This window comes from Monodon monoceros, unplaced genomic scaffold (genome assembly GCF_005190385.1).
Source record: "Monodon monoceros isolate NGI ecotype Baffin Bay Population unplaced genomic scaffold, NGI_Narwhal_1 Super_Scaffold_4, whole genome shotgun sequence".
NCBI classification, from domain to species: Eukaryota; Metazoa; Chordata; class Mammalia; order Artiodactyla; family Monodontidae; genus Monodon; species Monodon monoceros.
In genome coordinates, this window is record NW_021703781.1 from 51,464,834 (window position 1) to 51,491,893 (window position 27,060).

A 27,060-nucleotide genomic window follows, 5' to 3' on the forward strand; every position below is an offset into this window, starting at 1 on the left:
AAGGAGCTTACTGTCCAGTGGAAAAAACAGCAAGTTAATATAGTTAAATATTTAATATACAACTAAAGAGCCATGCTTTCAGCAAAACAATTACTGCTTGTCCACCAAATGCCAAGCATATTTAAGCAAGAAGGCATCATGAACTGAAACAGAGGTACGAGATGTAACTGGGGACAAGTGTCATTCTGACTGAGGACTTAATGGGGTGGTGTCTATACCCCAGGCTCAGAGCATGTTTGCTTTGCTGAGGTCATGGTTCTCTGAGCACAAGGTTATAGTGCTACTAAATAGGGACTTGAGATCTTGGTGAATGTACAACCTTTTCTTATGATCCAAAGGCCTCACATCAAGAATTTCTTGCAGGACTTCTCTGGTGGTGCAGTGGTTAAGAATCCACCTGCCAATGCAGGGGGCACGGGTTCGAGCCCTGGTCTGGGAAGATCTCACATGTCACGGAGCAGTTAAGCCCATGCACCACAACTACTGAGCCTGTACTCTAGAGCCTGCGAGCCACAACTACTGAGCCCGTCTGCCACAACTACTGAAGCCCACGTGCCTAGAGTCCATGCTCTGCAACAAGAGAAGCCACTGCAGTGAGAAGCCCACGCACCGCAATGAAGGGTAGCCCCCACTCGCTGCAACTAGAGAAAGCCGCGTGCAGCAACAAAGACCCAACGCATCCAAAAATAAATGAATTTATCAAAAAAAAGAATTTCTTGCAACTGGTTCTGTTTTCAAAGAAAAAATGTACCAGAAAACCATGTAAAGATAGGATAAGAAGTCATTCAATTATTTTTCTAAACTCATGTGCCTTTTCCACCACTCTTTTTACTGTTATTTACAATGCTTTCTTCTGTCTGTAGAGTCTACAAGTTTTGGAGGCAGATGTGAAGTACTAACTCAGTAAATGTGTAATCCTTGTGCGTTTCTTATAAAGATCTAATTGGATCTTCCGATTTCAAAAAAGTGCCTATTCGCTTTGTCAAACAACTCTGATTTGTAACTAATTCTGCTCATACCTCTAATGGAATATAACCTTTATAACCAACCAAAATGTTCAGTAAGGTTAATAATTTTAGGATATAACAGAAAAATATACTTACAGCTAAAGAATACTGCTCATTATTTATTTGCAATAATGATATTTAGGCTATTTAAATTCTAAGATAATTGAAATCAGCAAGTATTTAATTATGATTGACTTAAAGGTTCCAATTATTAAAACTATTCAAGAACAACAAAAAAGTAATAAAGTTAAGCACATGAACTTACTCTGTATACAAATCTTCTATCATTGCAACAATAATAACAATGAGAGACACAGCAAATATCTGACATCCAGAACCAATGAGAGAGGAAAATATCAGCGGGTGACTTGATGGTCTAAATACATCTCCATGCACCTGCTTCCATCCATACTCATCTCCTAGGTCTCTATCCTATATACATATATATGTTGAGAGAAAAGAAAATAATTCAGAATGAAATTAAAATACATAAAATAGGTAAAAATTTACAATTACAGTCGTAAGTTCCCTCACTACAAACTTAAAGGTATTAAAAGGGTTTCAAAATACCAAGAAAAGACATTTGTTCAAATTTAAAATAATTTCTGCCTTAATAACTTATAATGTTAAAGTGCTGTAATATTACTGAGGCTCAGGAAGATGGATCCTGGTTGTACTCAGAGAACCTCAAAGAATGGAAAAAGAAGTCTAGGTGCAAAAAGAAATGGTCAAACTGGGAGAAAAGCCCAATGGCTCTCTGAATGTTACTTTCAGACACTACTCTTGACCTTTACGTCATGACTAAGGCTCACATATGAGTGGGGGCCAGGTGGAGAGCAAAACTGAAGAAGATTAAAACCAGTACTAGAGGGCTTCCCTGGTGGCGCAGTGGTTGGGAGTCCGCTGGCCGATGCGGGGGGCGCAGGTTTGCGCCCCGGTCTGGGAGGATCCCACATGCCGCGGAGCGGCTGAGCCCATGGGCCATGGCCACTGGGCCTGCGCGCCCAGAGCCTGTGCTCCACGGCAGGAGAGGCCACAGCAGTGAGAGGCCCGCATACCGCAAAAAAAAAAAAAAAAAAAAAAAAAAGACAAAAAACCAGTACTAGATGCCCTAGCAATGCAGAAATCTCCCTTATAGCCTGGAGCCTAAGAAAATACACAGGGAATATATCAAATAGTTAAATATCATTTAACTGTCTATAGCATTTTTTAAAAAGGATTCAATTTTGCCTTTTCAACCCAAGTAAGCAAATATCCAAAACACTGTTTCTTAAGAAATATCAGTCCCTCAAGATAATCTTTGTGGTTTTTTTGGCCTTGGTGGGGGGTGGGGGGGTCCTGGTCAGCTATGTTTGAGAGGCACCAAATATTTCATCTACCCTCTGATACTTCACAATACACATGAGCATATTAAAATTTTAATTTGTTTAACTGTTTTCCAAACTTATTTAATGGTGGAGCATATCTACACAGACCAGCCATTAACAACTGAATCACTCTGCTGTACGCTTGAAACCAACACAACATTGTAAATTAACCACACTTCAATTAGAAAAAAAAAAGAATAGCCATTAACATTCCTTGGCAGTCCAGTGGTTAGGACTCCAAGCTTTCACTGCTGAGGGCACGGGTTCAATCCCTGGTCAAGAACTAAGATCCTGCAAGCCACACAGTGCAGCCAAAAAAATTAAAAACAAAGAAACACCACTTTTGCTCATTTACGACACTGTTCAACAATTTAGTAAAAATAATTTAGAAACAACCCTCCCCTTTGAACCTATTAAACTAAATGTAAATCAATCCTTCCACCTACTCCCTTAATTTTATGCAATACTTAACAGCATTAGAAAGATACCAATACAAGTCTACGACCTCCTAGCTGCAATTCTGAAATCAAAAGCTCTGAAAAATGAAAAGTCTGCCTCACAAGTTTGACATATCCTTATATGGTGGCAAATCTTGGAGCGAACTAACAAGAGGTTATTTATACTGTTTATTTATCCCACTTAGGGTGAACAGTCATATGTTTTGCTGAAAACACATTAATATATTTGATTATAGGACATGTAATCAGGGCATGTAAAAACATTAAAATATTCAATTAGAGACCCCTCAGGGAGCTTTCTACCTTTCTAAAACCTGAAAATTCTGAATTCTAAAGCTCATCTGACCTCAGGATTATGGACTTGCTTCCAATATTCAATAACACTAAGTTAAATTATTTTATAAATACAGTGTAAAATGTTTGCTTACCATGTCGTCCATTTCTTCTTCTTTACTGTACCGGGCATAATCTTTTCTTAAAGTTCTCATTAAAATCATTGAAACTAAGCCCACCAAGAAGATAACCATCATGAAGGAGTTGAATATTGAAAACCAGTGAATCTAAAATAACAGAAAATAAAATATTACTTACTTGAAATACCAGTTACAAAATTCATGGGTTTCATGAGGACAATGGGATGTTAATGCAAAAAAACCCCACAAAAGTCTTCTAAAAACTTTTACATAAAAATCCAAAACTAAGATATACTGGGAAAGAGTAATCAAAGGGATTGGCTTTCTTTCCAGTAAGCTTTAGATGCATTAAAAGTATGATACTGTTTACACGGATTATCACAATCAAATTTATTGTATAAATAAAATACAATTTGGCCACACAGAATATGCTATTCAGCATTAGAGAGAAAGAGCATGGGTTTTGGAGTCAAACAGGTCTGAATTTTAACACAGGCCCTGACCCCAGTTTTCCTACATCAAAAATGAAGGAAATAATACTATATCGTAAGTGATTTGTACGGTTTAATACACGTATAAACTGTATGGCACCGTGTCTGGCACAGAGCAGTAAATAATAAATATTAGTTCCCTTCCCTCTAACTAAGCAACTACCTGAAAACGTCTTTAAAATTATAAGACTAGGGCTTCCCTGGTGGCGCAGTGGTTGAGAGTCCGCCTGCCGATACAGGGGACACGGGTTCATGCCCCTGTCTGGGAAGATCCCACATGCCGCGGAGTGGCTGGGCCCGTGAGCCATGGCCGCTGAGCCTGCACGTCCAGCACCCGTGCTCCGCAACGAGAGAGGCCACAACAGTGAGAGGCCCACGTACCGCAAAAAAAGAATTATAAGACTAAACCATCATAGCTGCCCACCATGAACTTAGGCCACCTTCCTGAATGACCTGCTTCACTTGCTTCCAGTTCATCCTCTCCACCCTGCCGCCACCATCATGCACTCCTCTCCAAAGCAGCTATCCATGGTACAGAGAACTCTGAGGTACCCCATAGTTTCTCAATGCCCCCAAGGCTCTTGACTTTGATTTTACCCACACATTTGTCACAAAATTATGTCCAGATTCAGCACAGCTGACTTCAACTGTCTGTGGCACTGTCCAACAATTCCTTTATATTTTAATTCCCAAAATTTCCTTATGGATAGTTCCAAAATTTCTCTTCTCTCTCAATTTCATTTATTTTTCCCTTCCTCTCTATTTCCATGCCATCACCTCATACCTGATAGTTCTAATGGCCTCCTAGTTGACGACCTTTATGTTTGGTCTTTCTCCTTCCTTTCAATTTATCCGACAAAAGCTTATCCAGCAAATCTTTTTGAAACATCATGTTCATGTTATCACTTCTCTTTTCTAAAACTTACAGTGACATTCCCTATTTTCTCACATAACAAACCTAAACTATCTTCCCTAATATTCTGTACCCCTTGTAAGATGGCCACCTCAGCTTAACTAGCCAACCTTTCTTTCCACTGTATCTTATATTCCGATCAGGCGTACCATTCCTCAATGACCCAAAAGTACAGCTTATTCACTTCCACCTCTGTATCCTTCTCAGAATTTCTTCTCACATGGGACCCACTTCTATCTAGCTTTGTAAATTCTATCTACAATTTAAAACCCAACTCAAAACCCCTCTCCTCCATAAAACCTCTCATACACATATTTTAATTATTCACAGATATTCTCCTGCTCTAAACTTCTACAGATACATAGAATATTTAACATGAAGGAGGTACTGTTCTGTACAATTAGGATTTTAATTAGATTTTAACTTGGGCTAACATGCTGAGCATGTGCACTAGAGTGAAAAGCAGTACTGGCTGTTACCACCCTGAGGCTTCAGGCAACTGATAAACTATGGCTTCCCCTGAAAAACAAGGGGCAGTCAACTGCCTCTGCCTCTTCATAAGGTCATTTCTTCCTTCATTCAACAATTTATTTATTAAATACCTATTGAAATTATAAAGGAAATAATGAATGCATTATATTTTGAAATATTTACCAAAAAGGGTTGTATAAATTTAAGTTTATCACAAAAGTATCACTTAAAATTTATAAATGCAGTCTATAATAATAGGCTTTTCCAAAGGTTTGATTTTGTTTCTAATCTGGGAAATTAATGACCCAGAAAAGGACAAGAGAGAAAAAAATTTACATATATATATATATATATATATATATATATATACACACACACATATATATAAAACTCATCTCTTTTCAGTCAATTTATCAAATTTTTGGAGAGAAAAAGGTTTATATAGTTACTACTTAGTAATAAGAAAGATACTTCCCAAAATGCAAAACTTTCTAGCAAAGCTCTCTATCTTCTAATCTAATATACAAACATTAAACTAATACCGATTATAATGTACTACTAATTAGTTAGTACTAATGTACTAACCTGACATTTTATAATATTCCTTTATCCCCAAAATAAAATGTTGCATGATTCTGAAGTTATTAACCAAGGGAAATATTTCTTTAAAACAATAAAGAAATGAGATGTCACAGAGGGGTTACTAACCCTACGAACTGCTGACTCCAGCACCCCTAGTGTTGCTAATCCGAAAGCAGCACCCCAGGTTTGTCATAAATGTTAGAACACTGGAGATTAACTAACTATACCACCAGGGCTGCCTCTTCCTGAGCACCTGCTCTGGAAACACTGAACCAGGTGCTTTATATGCACTGTCAAATGGAATTTCACAACAACTCTGCAAGGAAGTATAACCCCTGCTTCACTACTGAAAAGAAGCTAAACAACTGAGTCATCTGACCACAGTTACAGTAAATGGCAGAGACAGAGTCTGTATCCAGCTGGGGCTCCTAAGTCTATGTTTGTAGCCACTGTATTAGAAACAATCCCAACTCTTACACAGTAGATCCCATCTACTCCTGCCTACTCAAGGAAAATGCTTCAGTAATTCTCCCCAATCTCCTGAATCATCAGTTTTGTACTCTCTACTGAACCCCATCAACATAACAAACATATTTTTCTTACATTTCCAAAAAAAAAACAAAAAACCCAAAAACAAACCCCCACCCCGTTCCTGATTCCATATTTCCTACTGGCTACTACACCATTTCTGCACTCCCTTTAGTAGCAAACTTGCTGCCTCCAATTCCTCTCCTCCCATTCTCTCTTAGACCAGCTCTGTTGAGATTTTGCCCCACCACTACACCAAACCTGCTCTTTGTCAAGTTCAGTGATGACCCCAGGTGAATCAACAGGTACTTTCAGTACTCATCTTACCTGACCCATCAGCAGCAATTCAGAACTAATCTTTCTATCCTCTGTGACAAACTTTCCTCTCTTGGCTTCCAAGATACCATACAATCTTTTTTTCACCCCATACCTTACCAATATCTCCTCAGGGCCCTTAGCTGTTTCTCCTTTTCTCCCTGAACTTATACTACTGCTCCCAGGGCTCAGTCCTTAGTCCTCTTCTATCTGTACATACTCTTCCTTGGTATTGCACTCAGTCTCGCAGCTTTAAATACTATTTATATGCCAATGGCTACAAAATTTGTAGGCCTCTCTTTTGAACTCCAGATTGATATATCCAACTAGCTGGTCATTATCTCTGGATATCTTACAGACACTTCAAAACCACCATGTCCCAAACTGTACTCTGCTCTTCCCCTCCAACTCTCCAAATACAGCTTTTCCACCCCACTGACAGCAGTTCCACTCTGATAGATGCTCAGGCCAAAATGTGGAGTCTTTCTCAAACTTTCTTTATCTTTCTATCCATCAGGAAATCTTGCTGGCTCTACCTTCAAAATACGTTCACAATCTGGCGTCTTCTCGCCACCTCCACTGCTATGCCTTGGTCTGAGCCACATTTACTTCTTATCTGCATTAATGCGACAGCCTCTCCAGTGGTAACCCTGCTACTCCCCGTTTCCCACACCACCCATTTTCAACATCACAACCTGAAAGACCCTTTTTAAAAAGAGGTCAGATCTGCCATTACCCTGCTGAAAACACTATCCTGCCCCCTTTGCACTCCAAGTCCTTAAAGCAGCCATGGATGATCTGGCTCCTGCTGCCTCTCTGACTTCATCTCCTACTTCTCGTCCCCTTGCTCTGCTCCAGCCATATGGGCCTCCTTGCTATTCCTCTAGCACACCAAGCATGTTCCCACCTAACAGGCCTTTCCATGGTGGTCCTTCTGCCTGGAATACTCTTTCTCCAGATGGCCACATTCCTTATTTCCTTCAACTCCTTCAAGCTTCTGCTCAAAAGTCCATCTCAGAGGCTTACCCTGCCCTCCATACTCAAAACTACAACTTGCTCTATCCACGGCACTCTTACCCAACTGCTCTTTTTTATTTTTCCATGTACACATTTTTCAACATACTATACATTTTAGTTATTATGTTTAATGCATGTCTTCCCCACTAGTATGTAAGCTCCAAGAGGGCATGGATCTTTGACATTCATTCTCTAATGTATTCCACTTACTGAGTACAGTGCCTGACACACAGCAAGTGCTCGACTAATATTTGGTTTAAGAATATATATGGTAGAAAAAAAAATATATATATATATATGGTATACAGTTCTACTAGTGAAAATGCCAAAAGGCAGCCTTTCCATCAAGTTGTCACTACCCCATGAGACTAGAAGCAAGTAGACCTAGGTGTTCTGGTAGGGAATGTCAGTTGGAAGCCCTCGTATTCTCAAATGCTACTTAAAGTTGAAGTTATTTGTGCCTATACCTTTAAATGGACTACCATGTTCAGGACTGCCTGAGCGCTGAATCTGAGGAAAAGCCCTGGGAGGGTGGGGGAGGGAATCATAGCTCCAGGAGTAGCGCACTAAATCTTTCAGTAGGGGCTAAACCTCAAACAGCTTCATTTTTTTCTCCTAGGACCCCATGGAAGATTAGAAGTAGTAACAGGTTCTGGTGGAGTCTAAAGGTGGAAACTGGCTGCAATGATATAACTCTGAGACAAAAAAACCTTATAAGCCATCTCAAAAATTGGTGACTAGTAAACTTCAGGATTTCAGGTCCAAAAGATAGAAGAGGCAAGTCAGGAAGAAAGTCAGAAGAATGGATATATCCCCTTATACCTTGTAGTTTTTTCAGGTCCACCCTTGAAGGAGTTGAACCACCAAAATAAAATCTGTTTTTTGCTAAAAATAACCAAAGCTATCTGTACAAAACCAGCAGCAATGCCACTAGACTAAGGATCTGAGATCCAGTGTATACCTGCAGGTGGGGGGGTGGGAGGCATCTTTCCATTCTTGGTGTTTCTTTGCATGTGGAAGGATTTCCCCTGGCAGAAACTCCTGGTATCACTCCACTCTTGTATTCATTCCTCCCTAGAGGATGCATACATTCTGCCCTGTTTCTCCACACTGTAATTTTTACACACACAGGCGCCCAGGTAGGAAAACTTGAAACAGTCCAGCACTGTCTGAGTGTAGTAAGTTTCTCCAATTCTGAGTTTCAATATTAAGAAGCCCACTTGACCATAGTTACAGCCACATTCTCCAGTATTAGCCTCATTAGCAATAAAAGTGGTATCTTGGCTTCCCATATGCTGTATTCTTCCGTGTGTATCTTTTCATTGGTTTAACCCAGGCATGATGAAGGGAGCTTTTGACTGCTCCTCTAAAACTCTCTATCACTCTTAGGACTCTGAGCTCACATCTGAAATCAGCCTTCGTTAAATCTCTGAGATCCACAACCCTAGCACAGTGCCCTATACGTAGCAGATGCTCATTGTTTAACTGATTGAAGCACATACTGAACGTCTTAAAATACACAATTTACCTACCCTGTGTTGAAAAAAGGATGGATCAAGGTATTTGTCAAATCGATCTTCAAATTTTACATCTGACTTTTTCCATTTTACCTGAAAAAAATTTTCTTCATTTGAAAATCAAAGCCAGTAAACAATAATCTGATAAAAACTCTGAGCAAAATTTGAAAAGATTTACACACTTAGAATAAGATACTAGAGAAATAGTAGAAAGTTACTACCAATTTGAGAAGTTGAAATACATGATTAAAAAAACCAGCCAACTTTCCTCTCTGTGTATTAACAAAACTTATGACTTAGAGGGATCATTTCAGTTTTCAAGGACTATTAACTGTTGCTGACTTACATTCTCTGACCTCATAAATGTGATAACAACTCAATTAAAGAGACCAAATAAAATAAGAATCTGTACATCTTTGACTTTAGATTGCATTAGTTTTATTACAATGATGTTTCTTTATAAGTACGGTTATGCAAATATTATTTGCCCTAGGTACATATGCCCAAAGCTTGAAAAACTTTCAAAACTGTCTACCAGCAATGGATTCATTCCAGTTACCTGGAAAAAAACTACTGAAAAGAGAGGCTACCTACGTCGGATTTCTCTTCTTTCCACTACTTTTAATCCTAACAGAACAGAATTAACTTGACAGTTGCAAGGGGCTCTGACAAGCTCTTACTCTGCAGGAGTATCTTATTCCACCTGATAAAGCAAAATATGGTAAACTATACTCATCCAGAAATTTTCAACATGGCATCATCTCTTAATCTTCAACAGTAAAAAGGAAAGAGAAACAAGGAGTAATGTAATCTAAAAAGTAACCATGAAAACACATGGCTGGGTTAGCTAACTGCCCAGTTATAATGGTAAAGTTTGCTGAAGCAAATGGTAGGTCCTGCCAATGCATAACAGGTATCTAATACTACAGACCGGAAGTAAACCTCCCTGCTTTTAGGAGGCTTACTTACATACATTAATAATATTCTGTTGCATACCATTTCAAGCTACAATTTCAATTACTAAAGTTGTAAAACATACTTAATTGTTGATATTAAGTGACAAACACTGCTTCCTGTATACAATTATTTTAATACTTACCGAATATGACATCTGGATTTTAGTATTGGGAACCAGTTTCACTTTTCCTTCACTAGTTAGATTAACATCAACAATTCGATTTCCATTAAAACCTATTTCAAGTTTTTTATAGGTCCAAAGATAGTAATCTTCCCCATTTTCATCTGCTTCACCAACAATACCTTCAAAAGAAATAACACTTCACACAAGGTATGTAATATCACTTAGTATTTAAAATACATTAGAAGCTAAAAGCTCATTAAAAAACATTTTTATAAAAAAGCAATACTACCATTATTCCTCATGGTTAGAACAATGAAAAGGTACCGGCTGGACTTCTCTTTGTTAACTACTTGGCAAACACAAAACTATTTTCACACCATGGTAAAAAAAAAGTGATGCACAGCTCAGCATAACCTATCACTAATTTGATCCTCAAAGTTCATGCTCTGTCATTAGTATCACCTTCATTGTAATAATCATGACTGTGTAGTTTATATTCCTTAGTATCTCAAAATTTCAGGAGCACTATATCACTATCTGGCAAGGTTCTCAGTTTCGTGGTCAAACTAAAATTAAAACCAAGGTCTCCAGAGGTCTAGTCCAGTACTTTCTCTAATAACCTATGATCAACCCATTCCTAATAAGCTGCACATATGTGTATAGTGGGTACCAAAACTTAAAACGCCTCCCCTTTATACCTCAAGCACTGGACTTATCCCTGGGAAGTCAACAAAATGAAAGGAGAGTTGAAAATAAATGGTAATGAGGCAAAAGTTAAAATGATCATTTTGATCACAATTTGGGATACTGAGGAGAAGACTCAAACAAGGGAGTAGATGGTACCTGAGGATCTATCTCTTGTGCCCTTATACTGTCAGCTATTTATCCAATGTTCCCTACCCAAGTCTATATATTCATTAGCGCCTTAGGCTCTAAAAGTTACTCCTTGGGCCTTCCCTCTACGGTCAGTGCAACTCATGAAAAGCATTAGCGGGAAAAAAATGATCATTTCTTATTAAGAATTATTTGCTTATTAACCAAAGTTGTTCTAATTCGTACAAGCTCAAGGAATACAGTTTCACTTTGTTTGAGGTTGTAGAGGGATAATAAAATCCTTCTAATTTTAATTTCACCAAAGTTTATTTACCTATCTACTGTGAAAACTCTGAGGGTGGAGACATAATTATACCAAACAGGAAACTATTCTCTCTAAATGACATTTAAAAGACTCTGAAACCTTTATCCCAAGAAAACCAGATAAAGATTTTTTTCTGACAGGGTTTCCCATGGTTCAGACATTCTAGGACATCCAAAAGTATCTGTCCTAAACATGGCAGAAACCCAGAGCTAAAAAAGATTTATGTTAAGACAGGAAAGCACAGCTGCCATGTTGCTTATGGAGGCCCACAGAAATGACGGAAAAAACCTAAGGTTCTAGACATGAAACCCGTAAGCAATGCAAAAGACCTGCTCTCTCACCAAAAAAAGAGAAAACCCAGATTAATGTGGGTTCTCCTAAAACTACAGGCTCAGAAGTCTTCAGCGAATATTCAGCATATCTTCCTACTACCCTCAGAGCCAATCACAGAAATGTCTGTTATACTAATTACAGTCATTTACATGAAACGCTTACTATTTATACCTAATTAACATGTAACACAGTAATGACGATGCATACAATTATATCTTGATATTAACTTTCTTATAAATTCCATCTTAGTACCATATTAAACTCTGGGCTGATATGTTCAGTCTTTCAGTTTGCTGTTCATGAATATAGTAGTCTGCTAATAACTTTAAGAATTAGAATATTAATTATATATTATTATATATAAGAACAAGTGTCCAAAGACCAAAAAACGAAAACAACAACAAGCCATTAAGAGAAAAATGTGATCAAACATGCTGGCTGTGATAGCTGGCTTTGCTTTGCATATTAAGTAATTTAATCAAGCCCAGCACAAACAATGTTTGGATTATGAATAAGTTGGTATTAACTACAGCATTGTTCCTCTCCATTAACACAGATGAACAAGGACATAAAACATAAAACATAAAAAAGTTTTTAAAATTTTAAACATAATAGACTTTTGGAAAATAACATAGGAACTAGCAAAACAAGTCATTCAGGAGACTATTATATCTAAAAACCATACTACCACAGTCCCACATGAGAGAAAGCCAGAATATAACTTTAAAATCCTATTCAGTCCCTTTGATTGTTATTTGATAAAATAAGTCAAAATAAGATGTGAGAAAAATGGAGGGAGGGGGAATATTTCGGATTGTTCAAAGCACCTTTTGACCTCTTGAATATGAAAAGTTACACTGTGTAAAAGTTATATTTTCAGGGATTTTCATGTAAAGTTTGACAATGTCAAAAACCCTTCAAGTAACAGGAAACCATAAAATTGATGTTAAAATCATTCTGTGGAAAACAGTGAAAACACATTTATTGATTCAGTGTACAATCACCTGAATAGTCATTACATAAATCTTGCCTACTATGCAAATATTCCCCAAACTTTGAAAATAACATACAATACTTACCCCATATTGGTAAGTCATCTATGTACATCTGGTACCAGTAGTGATTTTTGATAGCATACACAAATGCATCTCTCTTTTCTTTATCTAAGTCAATTTCACAGTAAGTGGCTGGCATCACATCATCTGCATAAAATAAAAATTGCAAATCAGTACACTCACTTTCAAAATAGTTACCGGAAGAATAACACACAAAGCCAGCACTTCCTGAAGTTAAAATTTCTACTCGTAATAGTTGAATCTCGGTGATATATATATATATGGATTCAGTATACAATTCTTTCCTTTTTTGTGTATGTTTAAGGTTGCTCACAATAAAAGAATTTTAATCATCTTTACTTTCAAAGATTATCTTACTAAGTGAAGAATGCATCTCTTATATAAAGAAAATTATACAGAATATTTACAAAGTAACTTTAAAATGAATAAACTGATTTAAAAACAGAAATGAAAAAGCTTAAAACACATAGGAAAGTTTTCACTTTATACAAAAACTCAAGAATATGATCTTAAATAGAGCTAACAATTTCTAGCTATGAGATCTCTGAGATAAATATTCATTTGAACATTCTTGGAAGTGCAAGTCACTGGAGGCCACAGATTCTATGAGGAATCCCAGTGACTCTTCATAATTCGGAAGATTAAAAGGCAAACCTCTATCTAGCAGGCATCACTGTTTATAAATTACCCAAAAGTTCCCTGGAGATGAGTCATTTCCACTCTTGACTGCTTTTAAAAATACTCCTATCTGAAAATAATATTCAGATGGTCTCTAACTTATAAACCTTTCAAAAATGTGCTTAGGATCATTAGTTTCTAAATAAAACAAAGCAAAATCTGAAAAGCACTCTAGATGTCCATCAAAAGGACTGAACTGTTTTTGTATGTTACTTAAGCAACTAGGAAAAAAAAAAGAGAAATCAATCTTAACAACAACAACAAAAAGCACAGATGCGTAAGTCCTCCTGTACTATAATACTGGTTATTTAGAACATGAAATACAACTTCCTCCAAGAAACAATGTTAATTTCCCAAATGTTCATTAAAACAACTTAAATATAAATTGCAGCCAAACTATAATTAATAGCCATCTATAATGTTGTTTCTATGAGAAATAACAATCTGACGTATAACTCCAGACACCACCACCATGTTTCCCCAGTTCTCAACAGAGAGAATATCTTATTATTGCTCAGCCCAGAGTGGACACCCCAAAACTACAAAACCAAAGATGGCAGGAAACACTGAAGTTCCATGAAAGAGGGACAGGGAAATTCTCTATCCCAGTGGGAGAAGAAAACTGCTTTGTATCCAACAACAATGGCTTCCACACATATTTTCTTTCTACCCAGGCCATTTTTAGGCAGCAAGAAATTTAGGGTTTTCATAATGGCAAAAACTGAGGCTGAGCAGAGGAGACGGCAGGGAGAGTTAAGAGAGAGATTACTACAAAGGATGCCTACAGCAGGAGCTAGGAGAACTGGCAACAGGAAATTATAGCTACAGAGGAGAGAGCAAGAACCAAAGGAAGGTCCAGGTTGAGCAGCAACAAATGGCCACAGTGGCGTGGGAGGACTCACAGCTACCTCTGCGAAGCCACCAAATTCCTTGCTGTCACAATCAGACATTCACTGATAACTGTCATTAATAATACAGCAGTTTCCTGTATGAAGTTCTGAGATATGCAATATGACATTTACCCGTATATAAAGCTTTTAAAAGATTCCTTACAGTCTGAACTTTAGTTCAACTCTCTTTCCCCACTCTCCACCATCCTATCTCCCAATACTCTAACCAGACTCAGCCACCTGCAGTTCCCACACACCCTGTGCTCCCTTGGCCGCCGGATTTGTTGTTTGTGCAGTAAATCCCACCTCACATGTCCATCCTAAAATCTTTCCCATGCCTTACCCTGTCCCCCAGAGTAATCCCTGATTCCCCAACCCTCACTCCTCTCACCACACAGCCTGCCCCCTTCACTGAAGTCCCATGGCTTTCTCTCCATATCTCCTATGGCACCTAGGCCTACACCGTGCACAACCTCACACCAGTATCTTAGCTCCTCAAAAAGACCATTAGGTCTTGAGAGCTATGTCTATAACTGATCATAACCTTTTTGGCCCCAGCTATGCCTGTTTCAGTACGCTGCACAGAGCAGGCATTAAACAAATAAAATATTTTAACAAATTTTAAGAGCATAATTTTCCATTTATTTGGCAAAGGAAGTCACTAAGTACATCAGAGTATGCACATATACATGCATCTGTGTGTGAATGGTGTGTGTGTCTGTGTGTAAGGACAAAATGCCAATATAAACAAATGAAATTTTTGAGCTGAGTATCTCAGAAAGATTGACAAAGAAGTCTTGAAGAATATCTTTCACTAATACAAAACCTAGAAAAGAAATGTTGTGGTAAAAGAGAAAACATCATTATGGAAGGCTATAATAAGGGCCTGGGTTGGTCATATTTTAATGAAATTCCTCTTGCAGGCATGTAAGTAAATACAAACATCACAAATAATTAAAGAGCCTGGTTGCTCAAGTGAAAAAGCACTTCTCTCAGGAGGGAGCCGCTTTGAAGATAACGAATGTAAGTGCCTGAGTATACCAAATCACCACTCAGCATTCTACATGACTGGAAAACAATCCGAAAATCTATTACCACAAATCACTACTTTAAAATTACAATAGGGCATACCCTTCTCACAGGAGATACACACCTATGAATCCTGAAGGGGATGCAATTAATATCTTACCAATGCAAATACTTTTTATGAGGGAAAAAAGAAGAAAACCAAAGTTATAAAGTGGCAAATGTCAATACTGATTTTTCAAACAGAAAGCAAGGGTAGATTCTGGAAACAACATGCCAATAAGTCTGTCATCAATTCTCAACAACACTCCAGACTAACAACTGAATAAACAGTGAAAGCATTGAAAAAAGAATGTGACAATTATTCATGAGTTCTCTAGGAGCATATCATGCCTTACTTTGTTTAGTTTCTCTTTTAACAGCATTACTGAACTGGAAAATCAGAAATACTCTACCTCAAATTCAGCAGCACTTAGCAAAGTTTCTCATGAAGTCACTATAGACAAACTATAGAGAAATGGGCAGAAACTTGGGTTTTAGTCTGGGTTGCACTACTTACTAGCTCTGTGAATAAAAGCAAGTCACTTAACCTCTGAGAACCTCAGGTCCCTCAACTGTAAAACAGATAACATCTATGCTATCTCCTTCCCAGAGTTGTTTTAAGGACGAAAAGTGCCAATATATTCACAGTGTTAAGTTTTCTTGAGTCACACACCCCTTTGAGAATCCAATGGAAGTGATATCTCCCTTGCCCTCCCAAAATGTACAATCACTCAAAATTAAGTGTACAATTCCAGAGGTCCACAGACCCCTGACACTAGAGCTTCTGGTTCAACTCTGTATACCCAGAGTCTTCCATAGGGCTCTGGAATACAGTAAGCTCTCAAAACTGCTGAATGAACTTTTTACAGGACTGGAAAAACTGGCATATTCACCATTAATTAATCAACCATCTACATAAACCAATATTGACTAACTGACCAAACTGGCTGGCAGTATAAACTGTACAATTTTTTTTCTAGATGGCTATTTGGCAACACGTATCAAGAACTGCCTTAAAAATGATTATACCCTTTGATTCAGTAATTCTACTTCTAACAATTTAACCTAATGAAACATTCATAGATGCATTAAAATACTTATGTGCTAGTATAGCTAAATGCATTCTTATTTCTAACAGAAAAAAAAAGCAAAAGCAAGGAAGAAAAGGAAGAAAGAAGAAAACAATGAATATTTTGTCATTGGGAAATGGGGAGAAATTACAATATCAAGTTATAGAATACTATATAAATATATTTTAAACAGAGTAATTAACAATATGAGGACAAGCTGATAAGATGTTGTGGAAAAAAAAGAAGAGTAAAAACTAATTTATACATAACTTATTAAACGAGCCAGCAAGTGCTTAGAATGGTATCTGGTACATAATAAACACTATACAAGTGTTCATTAAATACATTTTAAAAAATCATATGTGGAACATGAACCCAATATTTAAACATTTTAAATAATGTGGATGAATGTAAAGATAGAAAGAAAGAAGAAACTGTTACTGGTATTTATATCCAGGTGATTTTTATATTCTTTACACTTCTCTGTAGTTTCTAAATTTTGCACATTGATCCTATATCACTGTTAAAATCAGAAAAAATATATACACATAACAAAAGAAAGACAGGTGTCAATCTGAAAAGAAAACAAAAAAAAGACATGTCAATCTGAAAAGAACAATGTTAGCAATGGTTTAAATAAGAACTTATAAAAAGAGCATGCTTATCAAATTTGCAGTTAGCACAGTTTAAAAAATTGCTAATACCAAGAATTCAAAATATCTAGAGTCAAGATTCAATACAAGATTCAAATTATTTGGTCCAGCTAAAACACTTCAGTTGAAACCAACAGGACAAAATATTGCATCAAGTTCCCAGACTTCCGATTAAACAAGGCAGATTAACCACAAGTGTCTTTCACCTCCTGAAACTCCATTAAAATGTCAATAAAGGAATAAAAAGGATGTAGGCGCACAAGGACAAAAAGAGGAGAAGACAGTGAGAAAAGATTTCAATCAATATTGGGGAAATGGAAGACGGTGAATGACTAATAAGGCAGAGGAAACCATAACAGAAGGGACAACAGGATTGTTGTCACAGAACACAGGAGACACTCAGAACTTGGAGGCACCACAGACGTTGAAAGGTAGAGGAGAGATAGATGTAGGGCTGAACACACAGGGGAACTGTATAAAAATATGTTTATGGAGGGGTTGGATGCCTAGGTCCCCTCCTGCACCCATCACACAGCTAGATGAATAATCTCCTCAACTTCCCCGCTGCAGACCAGAGGCACTTTCCCCTAGAGAACTTCAGCGGAGAGGCTCCAGAATCAGTAAGAGCAGGAATAGTAGAATCCAGGGACTGGAAACAGGGTGGGGTTCACCTTAAGCAAAAATCTTCATTCGGGCTGAATGAAAAGAACTGCCACCTCCCAAGCCCTTTCCCCACCCTTTGGCAATCAGGCTTAACTACCCAGCCAGATATCTGGAGGGAAATACCGCATAGTAGTTAAAAGCTCAAACTCTTAACGCTAGGCTGCCTGGGTTCAAATCCTCACTCCGCCACTTTCCATCTGTGAATCCTTAGACAAGGTTACTTAGCCTCTGGGCCCCAACTTCCTCATCTGAAAAATAGGTATAATACACCTCCATAAGCTTATTTCGAGGATGAAAACAGACTAGACTGAGAATCACTGAACTAGAAATACATAAGGCTCTAAGCAGCCCTTGGCATATCTACATAACTGTAGTACTCTCAACTTACCATTTCACTCTAGAGAAGTAGAAGAAATACTAACAAGATAATTTCACCCCTCTGTTAAGTTGGAATACTCAAGGAAGAGAAAATTCAAGGGAAGATCAATAAAATAAATGGGAGGAAGGAATCCTCTAGAAGTCAACTTTTCAACAATTAATATCCTTCATTATACTGCAAGAATTCTCAAATGAGAGGGAAGGGACTGGGTGGTGACCTCCCCTGCTTAGGAATTACTATTCCAGATCACCTAATGATCATAATGAACCAATTATAATAAAGAACAAGTAGGCACAAACTAGGTGCTGGACAATTTATTAAGAGCTCACCATGTCTTAATAGCTAAGGATGCAACAGTGAACAAGAATGCAACTGTCCCTGCCCCAGTGGAAGTAACTAAATTACCCAGCAGGCTAGTGCAGCAGCTTGAGGATAAATCAAATCCTACACTCAATAAACTAATTTAACATTTCATAATTGATAATACAAAATCAAGTTGGAAGCACAGACACATACCATGTGCTATTAGTATTCATAACAATGACCATTTCTTGAATGTAAACTATCAGGAACTTTGATAAATGATGTACATGCACTATCTCATTTAAACATGACAATTCTACCAAGTGGATATTATTTCCCTCATTTCATAGATGAGGACAATGAGATCAAAGAGGCTGAATACTTTGTCCAGGACTACATAGGTAGGCAGAGGCAGAGCTGAGATGCATCAAGTCTCTCTGACTCTAAAACACATGTTCTTTCCACTCCACAATGGCAATATTCTAGGAGGTACCCTTGAAAATTATAGGGTAATGATTTCAGGTCTGGTTGAAAGATATCCAATTTAAGTCTGCCCTTTTCATTTAATTTTGTCTAAACGTTCTCAATGCAGCATTTTGTCTAGCGATAGTATAAAAACTTTTAGGAAGAAAAAAACAAAGTTGTGCATAAAACCTCAAAAGGGAGCTTTTGAGGCATCCTACATTAGACTCAAAACTATTGCTAGTTCCCTAAAATAGTCTATTTAGTGACTTTCATTTTACAAAACCATAACAATCCGTTTAGCCTGACAGAATCTACTAGGTTAAAAAAAAAAAAGTTGTGTGTTTGTGTGTATGCACATATTTAAGTGTGTATGTGTATGTATAGTTTTTCCTAGTTTCACAATATTTCCAAAATTTTATTTTCTTACTTGAATATGCCTTCAGAAGAACCTTTAAAAATCAAATACTTAAGGGATGAAAGATTAACAATATAAATATTTCTACAGTTTACACAGGGACAGAGGGTTCAAGTTTCCACACAGCATTAGTATGCTGTGGTACGCCTTGGGTAATTCATCTTTCGGCCTCCCTAACAGGAAATCAGATGACACAATCGCTAAGGTGCATCCCACCTTTAAAATTTTATGATACTATAAAGAACAACCAGGAAACCTCACAAAACACTTTTCAAAGCACGATCAACTTTATCTTTGAACGGGGTAATCAAGGGTCTACAACAGAAAGAGAAATCTAATCAGCATTTACTATTGCATCTGGACCACTTAACGTGGCAGCTTCTTTAGCAGCATATCCATGATGGAGTGTAGAGTTGACAAGACTCCAAGGAACCGCCGACTCTTAGGGAGTAACATCTGGCCAGTTCTGATTCTTTTCATCTAAAGGTGTTTAGTCTGAAAGGAAAATAAATCCCACTTTTATAGCCCATGAAAACCATACCCCTCTATCTAAATAATCTTTCCATCTCAGCCTCAAGAAACTAATAAAAGAATGGTTAAGACAGCTGAATGAGTACTCTTCTTTAGTAAATAAGAGTGAGGATTGCAACAAGTGATGAAATCTGTCCACAGCAGCAAAGTAGGACTTGGGGTTTTTGCCTGTTTTCTCTCTGGTTCCTTTTTAATAAACTAGAAATGTGTACCAAATATGGAAAAGGAGAGAGTATGTGAATAAATGTAGTATTGAGGTTCCCAAAGATCACATACTCTAGTCTAACTTTTCTCCTTACCTGTAATTAAATATTTAAATCACCTCATTAAATTAAAACAAGCCTCAGGGCATGTTTACAATAATTCATAAAGTTATAAGCCATGCCACTGTGGTTTAAATTTACAACTTAATTTTATAATTAAGCCCCAAGAAATAATACATGGGAAAAAATGTAAATATGTATACCTATTTTCAACAACAGTAAGAAAAAAATCCTAAAAACAAGAATAGAATTTAACAAATCAAAATTAAACATTATCTTCAAAATATTATCTTTAAAATATCTCATTTCACATTCTCCTCCCAAAAGCCTAAAAATATCAGAGGTCAGTTACTATTCATTTTATACATGTAGACAATGAAGTCAAAATTGGAGTAAACAACTTTACTAAAATCAATAGAGTAAAAGAAATAGAATTGAAATTCAAAGCTTCTGATTATAAGATCCATGCTCTATTCAAAAATCAAGACACCTGGGGCTTCCCTGGTGGCGCAGTGGTTGAGAGTCTGCCTGCCGATGCAGGGGACACGGGTTTGTGCCCCGGTCCGGGAAGATCCCACATGCCACGGAGCGGCTGGGCCGTGAGCCATGGCCGCTGAGCCTGCGCGTCCGGAGCCTGTGCTCCGCAACGGGAGAGGCCACAACAGTGAGAGGCCCGCGTACAGCAAAAAAAAAAAAAAAAAATCAAGACACCTAATCAAAGATCCTCCAAAAATTCAATTACTCAAGCTTCTGCTTACCAGGTTAAAAACGTCCATGCAGGAAATACACACTGACAAACTTCACAGAGAAAAATAAAAAATCTAAACACACTCAAAGGAACTGATAACAAAGAAGATACCTGCATAATAAATAGATAAGGAGGATATTTTTCCAATTTTAACAAGTCCTTGACTTAAAATTTTAAACCACACAATCTAACAGGTACTGAAGATAAATTAATACAACACTGATAAATACATTGAGCCAATGGTACAAGTCTGAATTTGAGGCTTTACACATAATTTTTAAGTATCCATATAGCCCATTACATCCCCACTCCTCTGGAGATTACCTCATTAGGAATCTATGAAGGCTTTCCCTGACCACATTATGTCCAATCCTTAAAGGATTTACTAGAAAACACTTTTCAGAAATAAATATGTTAAGGAAATGTAATTTTATGAACAATCATTTATTTTATTATTTTATAAATATTCAAATTAAATCTTTGTTAGTTACTAATATACTTTTCTACACGTAATACACTTAACTTGGAGATTAAAACACATTTAGGGTCTAGAGCAGTGGTTCTCAACCAAGGGCAAGTAGCAATGTTTACAGACTTTTCAGTTGTCACAACTGGAGAGTGCTACTGGCATCTAGTGGGTGCAGGCCAGGGACTCCGCTAAATGTCCCACCCTGTACAGGACAGCCCCCACAAAAAAAAATAATTATCTGGCCCCAATGTCAATAGTGCCAAAGTTGAGAAACCCCGGTCTACGATCTAACTTTTATCATAAGGACTATTAAGGTTTACGTACCTTTGAATTTAATATCCAGACCACTAAATTCCAATTCAACTCCTTGAAGTGCTTCTCCCAGAGTTTCATGGTAGTGACTGATGCTTTTTTTTGACCCCACACAGAATGGAAGTGAAAAGTACTTGTATGTCTCTTGGCGATTATGGTAGGGCCCAACAGTATTCATCCATAAGACAACTTCCTCTTTATCTTGATACTGAAACCAAAAAAAAGCAAGTAAGAATATGTTTTTTAAAAATCTAATTCAAATTAAGGGAATATTTGTTATTTGTTCTAAACAGAAATGTACTATCTCAGTTTGGGAAGCTCTAAAATAAAATGCTGGAAGCTTGTTTCAAAAGGATGGTCAATGTCTACACATTAAAAATGAAATTCGGGGCTTCCCTGGTGGCGCAGTGGTTGAGAGTCCGCCTGCCGATGCAGGGGACACAGGTTCGTGCCCCGGTCCGGGAAGATCCCACATGCCGCGGAGCAGCTGGGCCCGTGAGCCATGGCCGCTGAGCCTGCGCGTCCGGAGCCTGTTGCTCCGCAACGGGAGAGGCCACAACAGTGAGAGGCCCGCGTACCGCAAAAAAAAAAAAATGTTTACTTTTCATTATAGTTCTCATTTATCCCTGAGAATAAGTGTTCCCAAGACAATGTCAAGGGAAGAGTTCTTTTTCAAGAGAGAAAACGTGTCTTAAAATATCATGAAATTAGAAAATACCAAATGGAAGAAACTTTTTAAGGAGAAAAGCCTTTCCTTTCCCTAAGCTGCCAGGAAAGTCCCTGGACTCCCCCAACTCAGTGGGAAGACAGCAACAGGTAAGGCTCTTCCCTCCACCCTTGGCTGAAAGGCTAGTCTAATTTGCTTTCAAAACATTCCACAACGTCCTAGCAAGCTCTTTTTAGATACTTTCCTCGGAAAAACTCTGAGTTGCCAATGACACGGAGAAAGATGGAATTTTATAACTTACCTGCAGAGTGTAACCAGAAGAAGGGGAGAAAACAAATCAAACAGGCACAGCAGTGGATCAGGAGATCCCTGAGCATGGGGGTGGCTCCTTCCATGAGGCCTCCCTGGGAAGCAGCCAAAGGACAAGAGGCCAATTCAGACTACCTGCATTCCTCACTTCACTGTTCCATTCGTTTCCAGTTCTCAGAAGTTTCACTGTTACACTCAACTTCTACGCTGGCCACTCCAGCCAAAATGGCTTATAACACTGTCTTCCTTTCCTTTCCTGCTCCACCTTGTTTCTTACGTCATTCCCCCAAGTCTATAATGCCCTCCTCCTACCCACCTGGCTGATTTCTACTTATCCTTCAGAACTGCCCAAATCCTCCTTTCTCCAATCCTCAGGTCAAACTTTAACTGACCAATCACTAACATGCACGTGCTTACCGTCTTTTGGGATAGTATCATTATTAGCCAAAACTTAAGCACATACCATGCGCTGGGCATAGTTCTAAGGTCTTTATATAAACATTTAATCTCTCAAAGCTCTGTAAGACAAGTCCTATTATTTCCCCCATTTTACAAATTCAAACAAACTAAATAGAGATGTTAAATAATTTGTCCAAGATCATTCTAACTAATTAGTATCACATTTACAAGCTTAGGACTACATTTTTTGCTAATCCCTAGTCAGCTTCATTAACTGAAGAGCAAAAACTAAATGAAGGAATATGGGAAAAATACAGCTGTACAAAACACCTAAGGAAGTGCAGAATGCTGAACAACTTTTCTATTTGAGCCTTTAATCTGCACTAAGGAAAAAAACCTTCCTAAGAAGCTCCTTGTCCTCTGATCTCAAAAGGAATGACCTTCATTCTCAAGAAGTCACCAATGTTGGATCTCTCATTTAAATACTGTTTATGTGCTGGGTAAGTGTAGGTACGTAAGTTTCCCTCCTTGATAGAGATCGTGAATTACTTTTTCTCAGAAGAAACACTTCAGGAGATAATGTTACTGAATTTCTCGTGTAAAATCCCAATAAAGAAATCAGAATTTATGTAGACAGGCAAAGGACTGAGGGCTCAGACTAAGCACCCAAATGCCATCATTTTTATGGGATGAGGGGAAAGATATATGCTTACTTTAAAATATATATCTGAGAAAGCAAACTCCAATTCAGAAAAATATTTCAGAAATCATAATTTCAATGTCTTTTAATTATTTAAAACACATACATCAGAATTCTAATACATATAAATTATCAGTGTATTTTTGGATAGTCTCTTGAGATAACTGCTCTCTCCCTCTCAAAATAGCTTTGTACCTAAATAAACTTTTAGTCTACCATAGAGTACAGCTGAAAATAGGACAATGAATTATGACACTTCCTAAAACTAGATCCATATTAAAGCACTCACAAATTCACTTGTAGCTAACAGCTTATCCTCTTTATAAATCTTCACATATGTTTTACTCATGCCATACTCCTGACAGAGACAAAGACTAAAGGCTTCATTGCCTAAGTAAAGCAAACAAAACACCTTTTTTTTAGCCAGTAGTGTAATAGTGCTTATGGCAAAGGTTCAGAGTAGGCTATCCTAGGCACAGATCGGGTCCTTTCAACATTACCTACCAGAGATACAACGGGCCACAAAGAAATGGGGTTTTAACCTAGGTAAATCACAACAGGCATCCCCAAGACTATGCATCTTAAATGAACAATCGTCTGCATTTGTTCACTACTTTAAGCGGTAGGGTTATCATGCTTCCAACACTGCATATTCTTATTCCTGGTAGATCCCTAACTACTCAAGTCACTCAACAAGCACTGATTAAATACCAGTTGCTGTGCCAAGCACAGAGCCTGGTATGTAACAGACGCAGAAAAACAAATTTTTGATTTTGTGACCTTGAGGAAACAGAGCCAAAAAAAATTCAAGGCTCCAGTGTAAACCATAAAATGCTTTTAAGATTCCTGTGCCACTGCTTACTGTTTTTTTGGTGCTGACATTTTTACATAGTATTACTATGGAAATTATATGTTCAAGACAGGTAGAAAAAACGACTAGAAATCAGGTAGCTCAGACTCTTTCTGTGGCCCTGGGCCAGCCACTGGGCCTCTTCAGGCCATTAGGAAAATGAGTGTGCTGAATTCAATGGTCTCGAGTCTTTCCAGTTCTAAAATTCTATGATTCTCAATTTGCAATCCTTTTAATGGAGTCCTCTGGAATCTTAGGAGACATGATAATCTAACTCTAGACGTTTCCAAGTGCTCCAACTGTCAGAAAACCAAATAAGCATAAGCCATACCCTATACATCTTTCACTCACTCTAAAGTGTTCTTTTTATGATCCTTCAATCACCTATTAAGAGCCTGTCTTTCATGAAAGTGTTCTTTTTTATTTAAAACAGTAAATTTGGGACTTCCCTGGTGGCACAGTGGTTAAGAATCCGCCTGCCAATGCAGGGGACACGGGTTCGAGCCCTGGTCCGGGAAGATCCCACTACTGAGGAGAAACTAAACCCGTGTGCCACAACTACTGAGCCTGCGAACCACAACTACTGAGCCTGTGTGCCACAACTACTGAAGCCCATGCGCCTAGAGCCCGTGTTCTGCAACAAGAGAAGCCACCGCAGTGAAAAGCCCGCACCCCACAACCAACAGTAGCCCCCGCTCACCGCAACCAGAGAAAGCCCGTGCGCAGCAACGAAGACCCAACGCAGCCAAAAATTAATTAATTTAAAAAAAACCAAAACCAGTATGTTCTGTAATTCATATATGATTCAACTTTTAAAAACTGAAAGGAACCCATTTTTATATTTCTACATGTGTATATACTCTAGAAGTCAGCAGCACATTCCCTTCTCATTATTCTTCTGAGAATATTAAGAGCGTTGGATAAATAAGCACATAAAAAATGCCATATGAGTCAAATGGTCAGCTGAATCCTAATTCAGTAGGTAAAGTAAGAGAAATCAAGGGCTTTCTGGAACTGCATGAAGTAGTCAGCTGCTCCTTCTTAGGACCAGCTATAGAATTTGTGGGGCCCAGCACACAATGAAAATGCAGAAAGTATTAAGAATTTCAAATGGTGACAGCAGAGCATTAAACCAAGCAGTCTTTATGTCTTACACACATTAAGCGACTGCAAGGGTCACATGCCCACTGCAGCCCTGTCCCTCTTTAATGCTAACCCAAACACACCTTCAGTAACAACCCACTATGGAGCTAAACTTACCCAAACATTTAAGCACTTAAAAATACTATCAATACAGAGAATTATTCAATTTAATGCCAAGTGTATTACTATCCTATTTTTAGGATAAAAGGCCGTAGAGCATATCCTATGACAGCGTAGAAGACTATAATTCAGTTTGCCTGAGTTCAAATCCTACCTCTCCCTGTACTGGTTGTGTGGTCCCAGGCAAGTTACTTAACTTCTCTGGCATCCGTTTCCTCATCCATTCAAAGGACATAAGGCCACTCACAAGATTATCAATGTATGTTTAAAATATGAGTTAATACATATAAAGTACTTAGAACGGTGCCTACCACATATTGCTACAAAAGCCCTATTAGCTATTATTTCTATCTGGAAACTGTCTTCATAAAAAGTTAATCTAAAGGGCAAACTTTAACTTCTAAAGATTGTTCTTTAATTAATAATCCAATTCTACATGTATTTATTAAACACTTACTCAGCAACCTTCCCTTGACAATTTTTCTCCTCCTTCAGTATCATTCTGTCTTCATTAGCTACTTCTGCCTTCTTGGTGGAAAAAAAATTCACTTGACCATAGCTTTTTCAGTATTATTATCTGCTTGAGGTGAATGCCTAGTTTTCAAGAAATATTTTCAAGAAACTTGTAAGAAATAAAATATTTTGGCTAACAGCCAAAAAATATATGAATGACAAATTTTTTAGTTATATCTTAATGCTATTCTTCCTATAATTTTTAAAATAATAGGTAACCAAGTGAGGGCAGTTCAATGTAAACATGACTGAAATAAAATGGATTCTAAATTTTTTTGTCCAACAATTCTCTCATACGTGTCATATTCTCTCAAAAACCTTTTATCCAATATTTCATATTCAATTTCTGGCTTCAAAAATTTAAATGTTAAAGCAGAAACTAACACACCATTGTAAAGCAATTACACTCCATAAAGATGTTAAAAATATTTTTTAATGTTCCTGGCAATAAAATTTCAATGAAATTGGCGTTTACATTTTAAATCTGTAAATTAATCTAAGACCTTTTTATTCACCTCCAATTTGTGAAATTTTAATTAATACGTACTTTTCCCTATTACAGCAGTTTATATAAAACACGAGATAAAAAAGTAAAATACTACTCTTAACCTTATATGCCTGTATGGTGGAACTATACTTGAGACAATTCTGAGTTTTACACAGCAACTTTCCTTAAGTGTTCAAAAAAATTGGAAAAATATTAGTAACCACTGGCTAAAAGAATGCCCATTGGAAATGAACACTT

At 37.6% G+C, this 27,060-nt stretch overlaps 1 protein-coding gene across 2 annotated transcripts in view; it reads right to left on the bottom strand.

Moving 5' to 3' along the window:
* The window catches only part of TM9SF3 (transmembrane 9 superfamily member 3), a 73,422-nt gene that overhangs the window by 44,765 nt on the left and 1,597 nt on the right, over positions 1-27,060 (bottom strand). Inside the window, exons 1-7 of one of the 2 annotated variants that reach the window (XM_029245416.1) lie at positions 22,583-22,797; positions 21,627-21,822; positions 12,711-12,833; positions 10,179-10,339; positions 9,095-9,172; positions 3,261-3,392; positions 1,273-1,439 (exon numbers count right to left, since the gene is read on the bottom strand). In XM_029245416.1, coding sequence (XP_029101249.1) covers positions 1,273-1,439; positions 3,261-3,392; positions 9,095-9,172; positions 10,179-10,339; positions 12,711-12,833; positions 21,627-21,792 — 827 coding nt within the window. In that variant the 5' untranslated portion in view covers positions 21,793-21,822; positions 22,583-22,797. Of the gene's footprint in view, positions 1-1,272; positions 1,440-3,260; positions 3,393-9,094; positions 9,173-10,178; positions 10,340-12,710; positions 12,834-21,626; positions 21,823-22,582; positions 22,798-27,060 lie in introns of those variants that run through there. The other variant, XM_029245415.1, reaches the window with a different exon arrangement.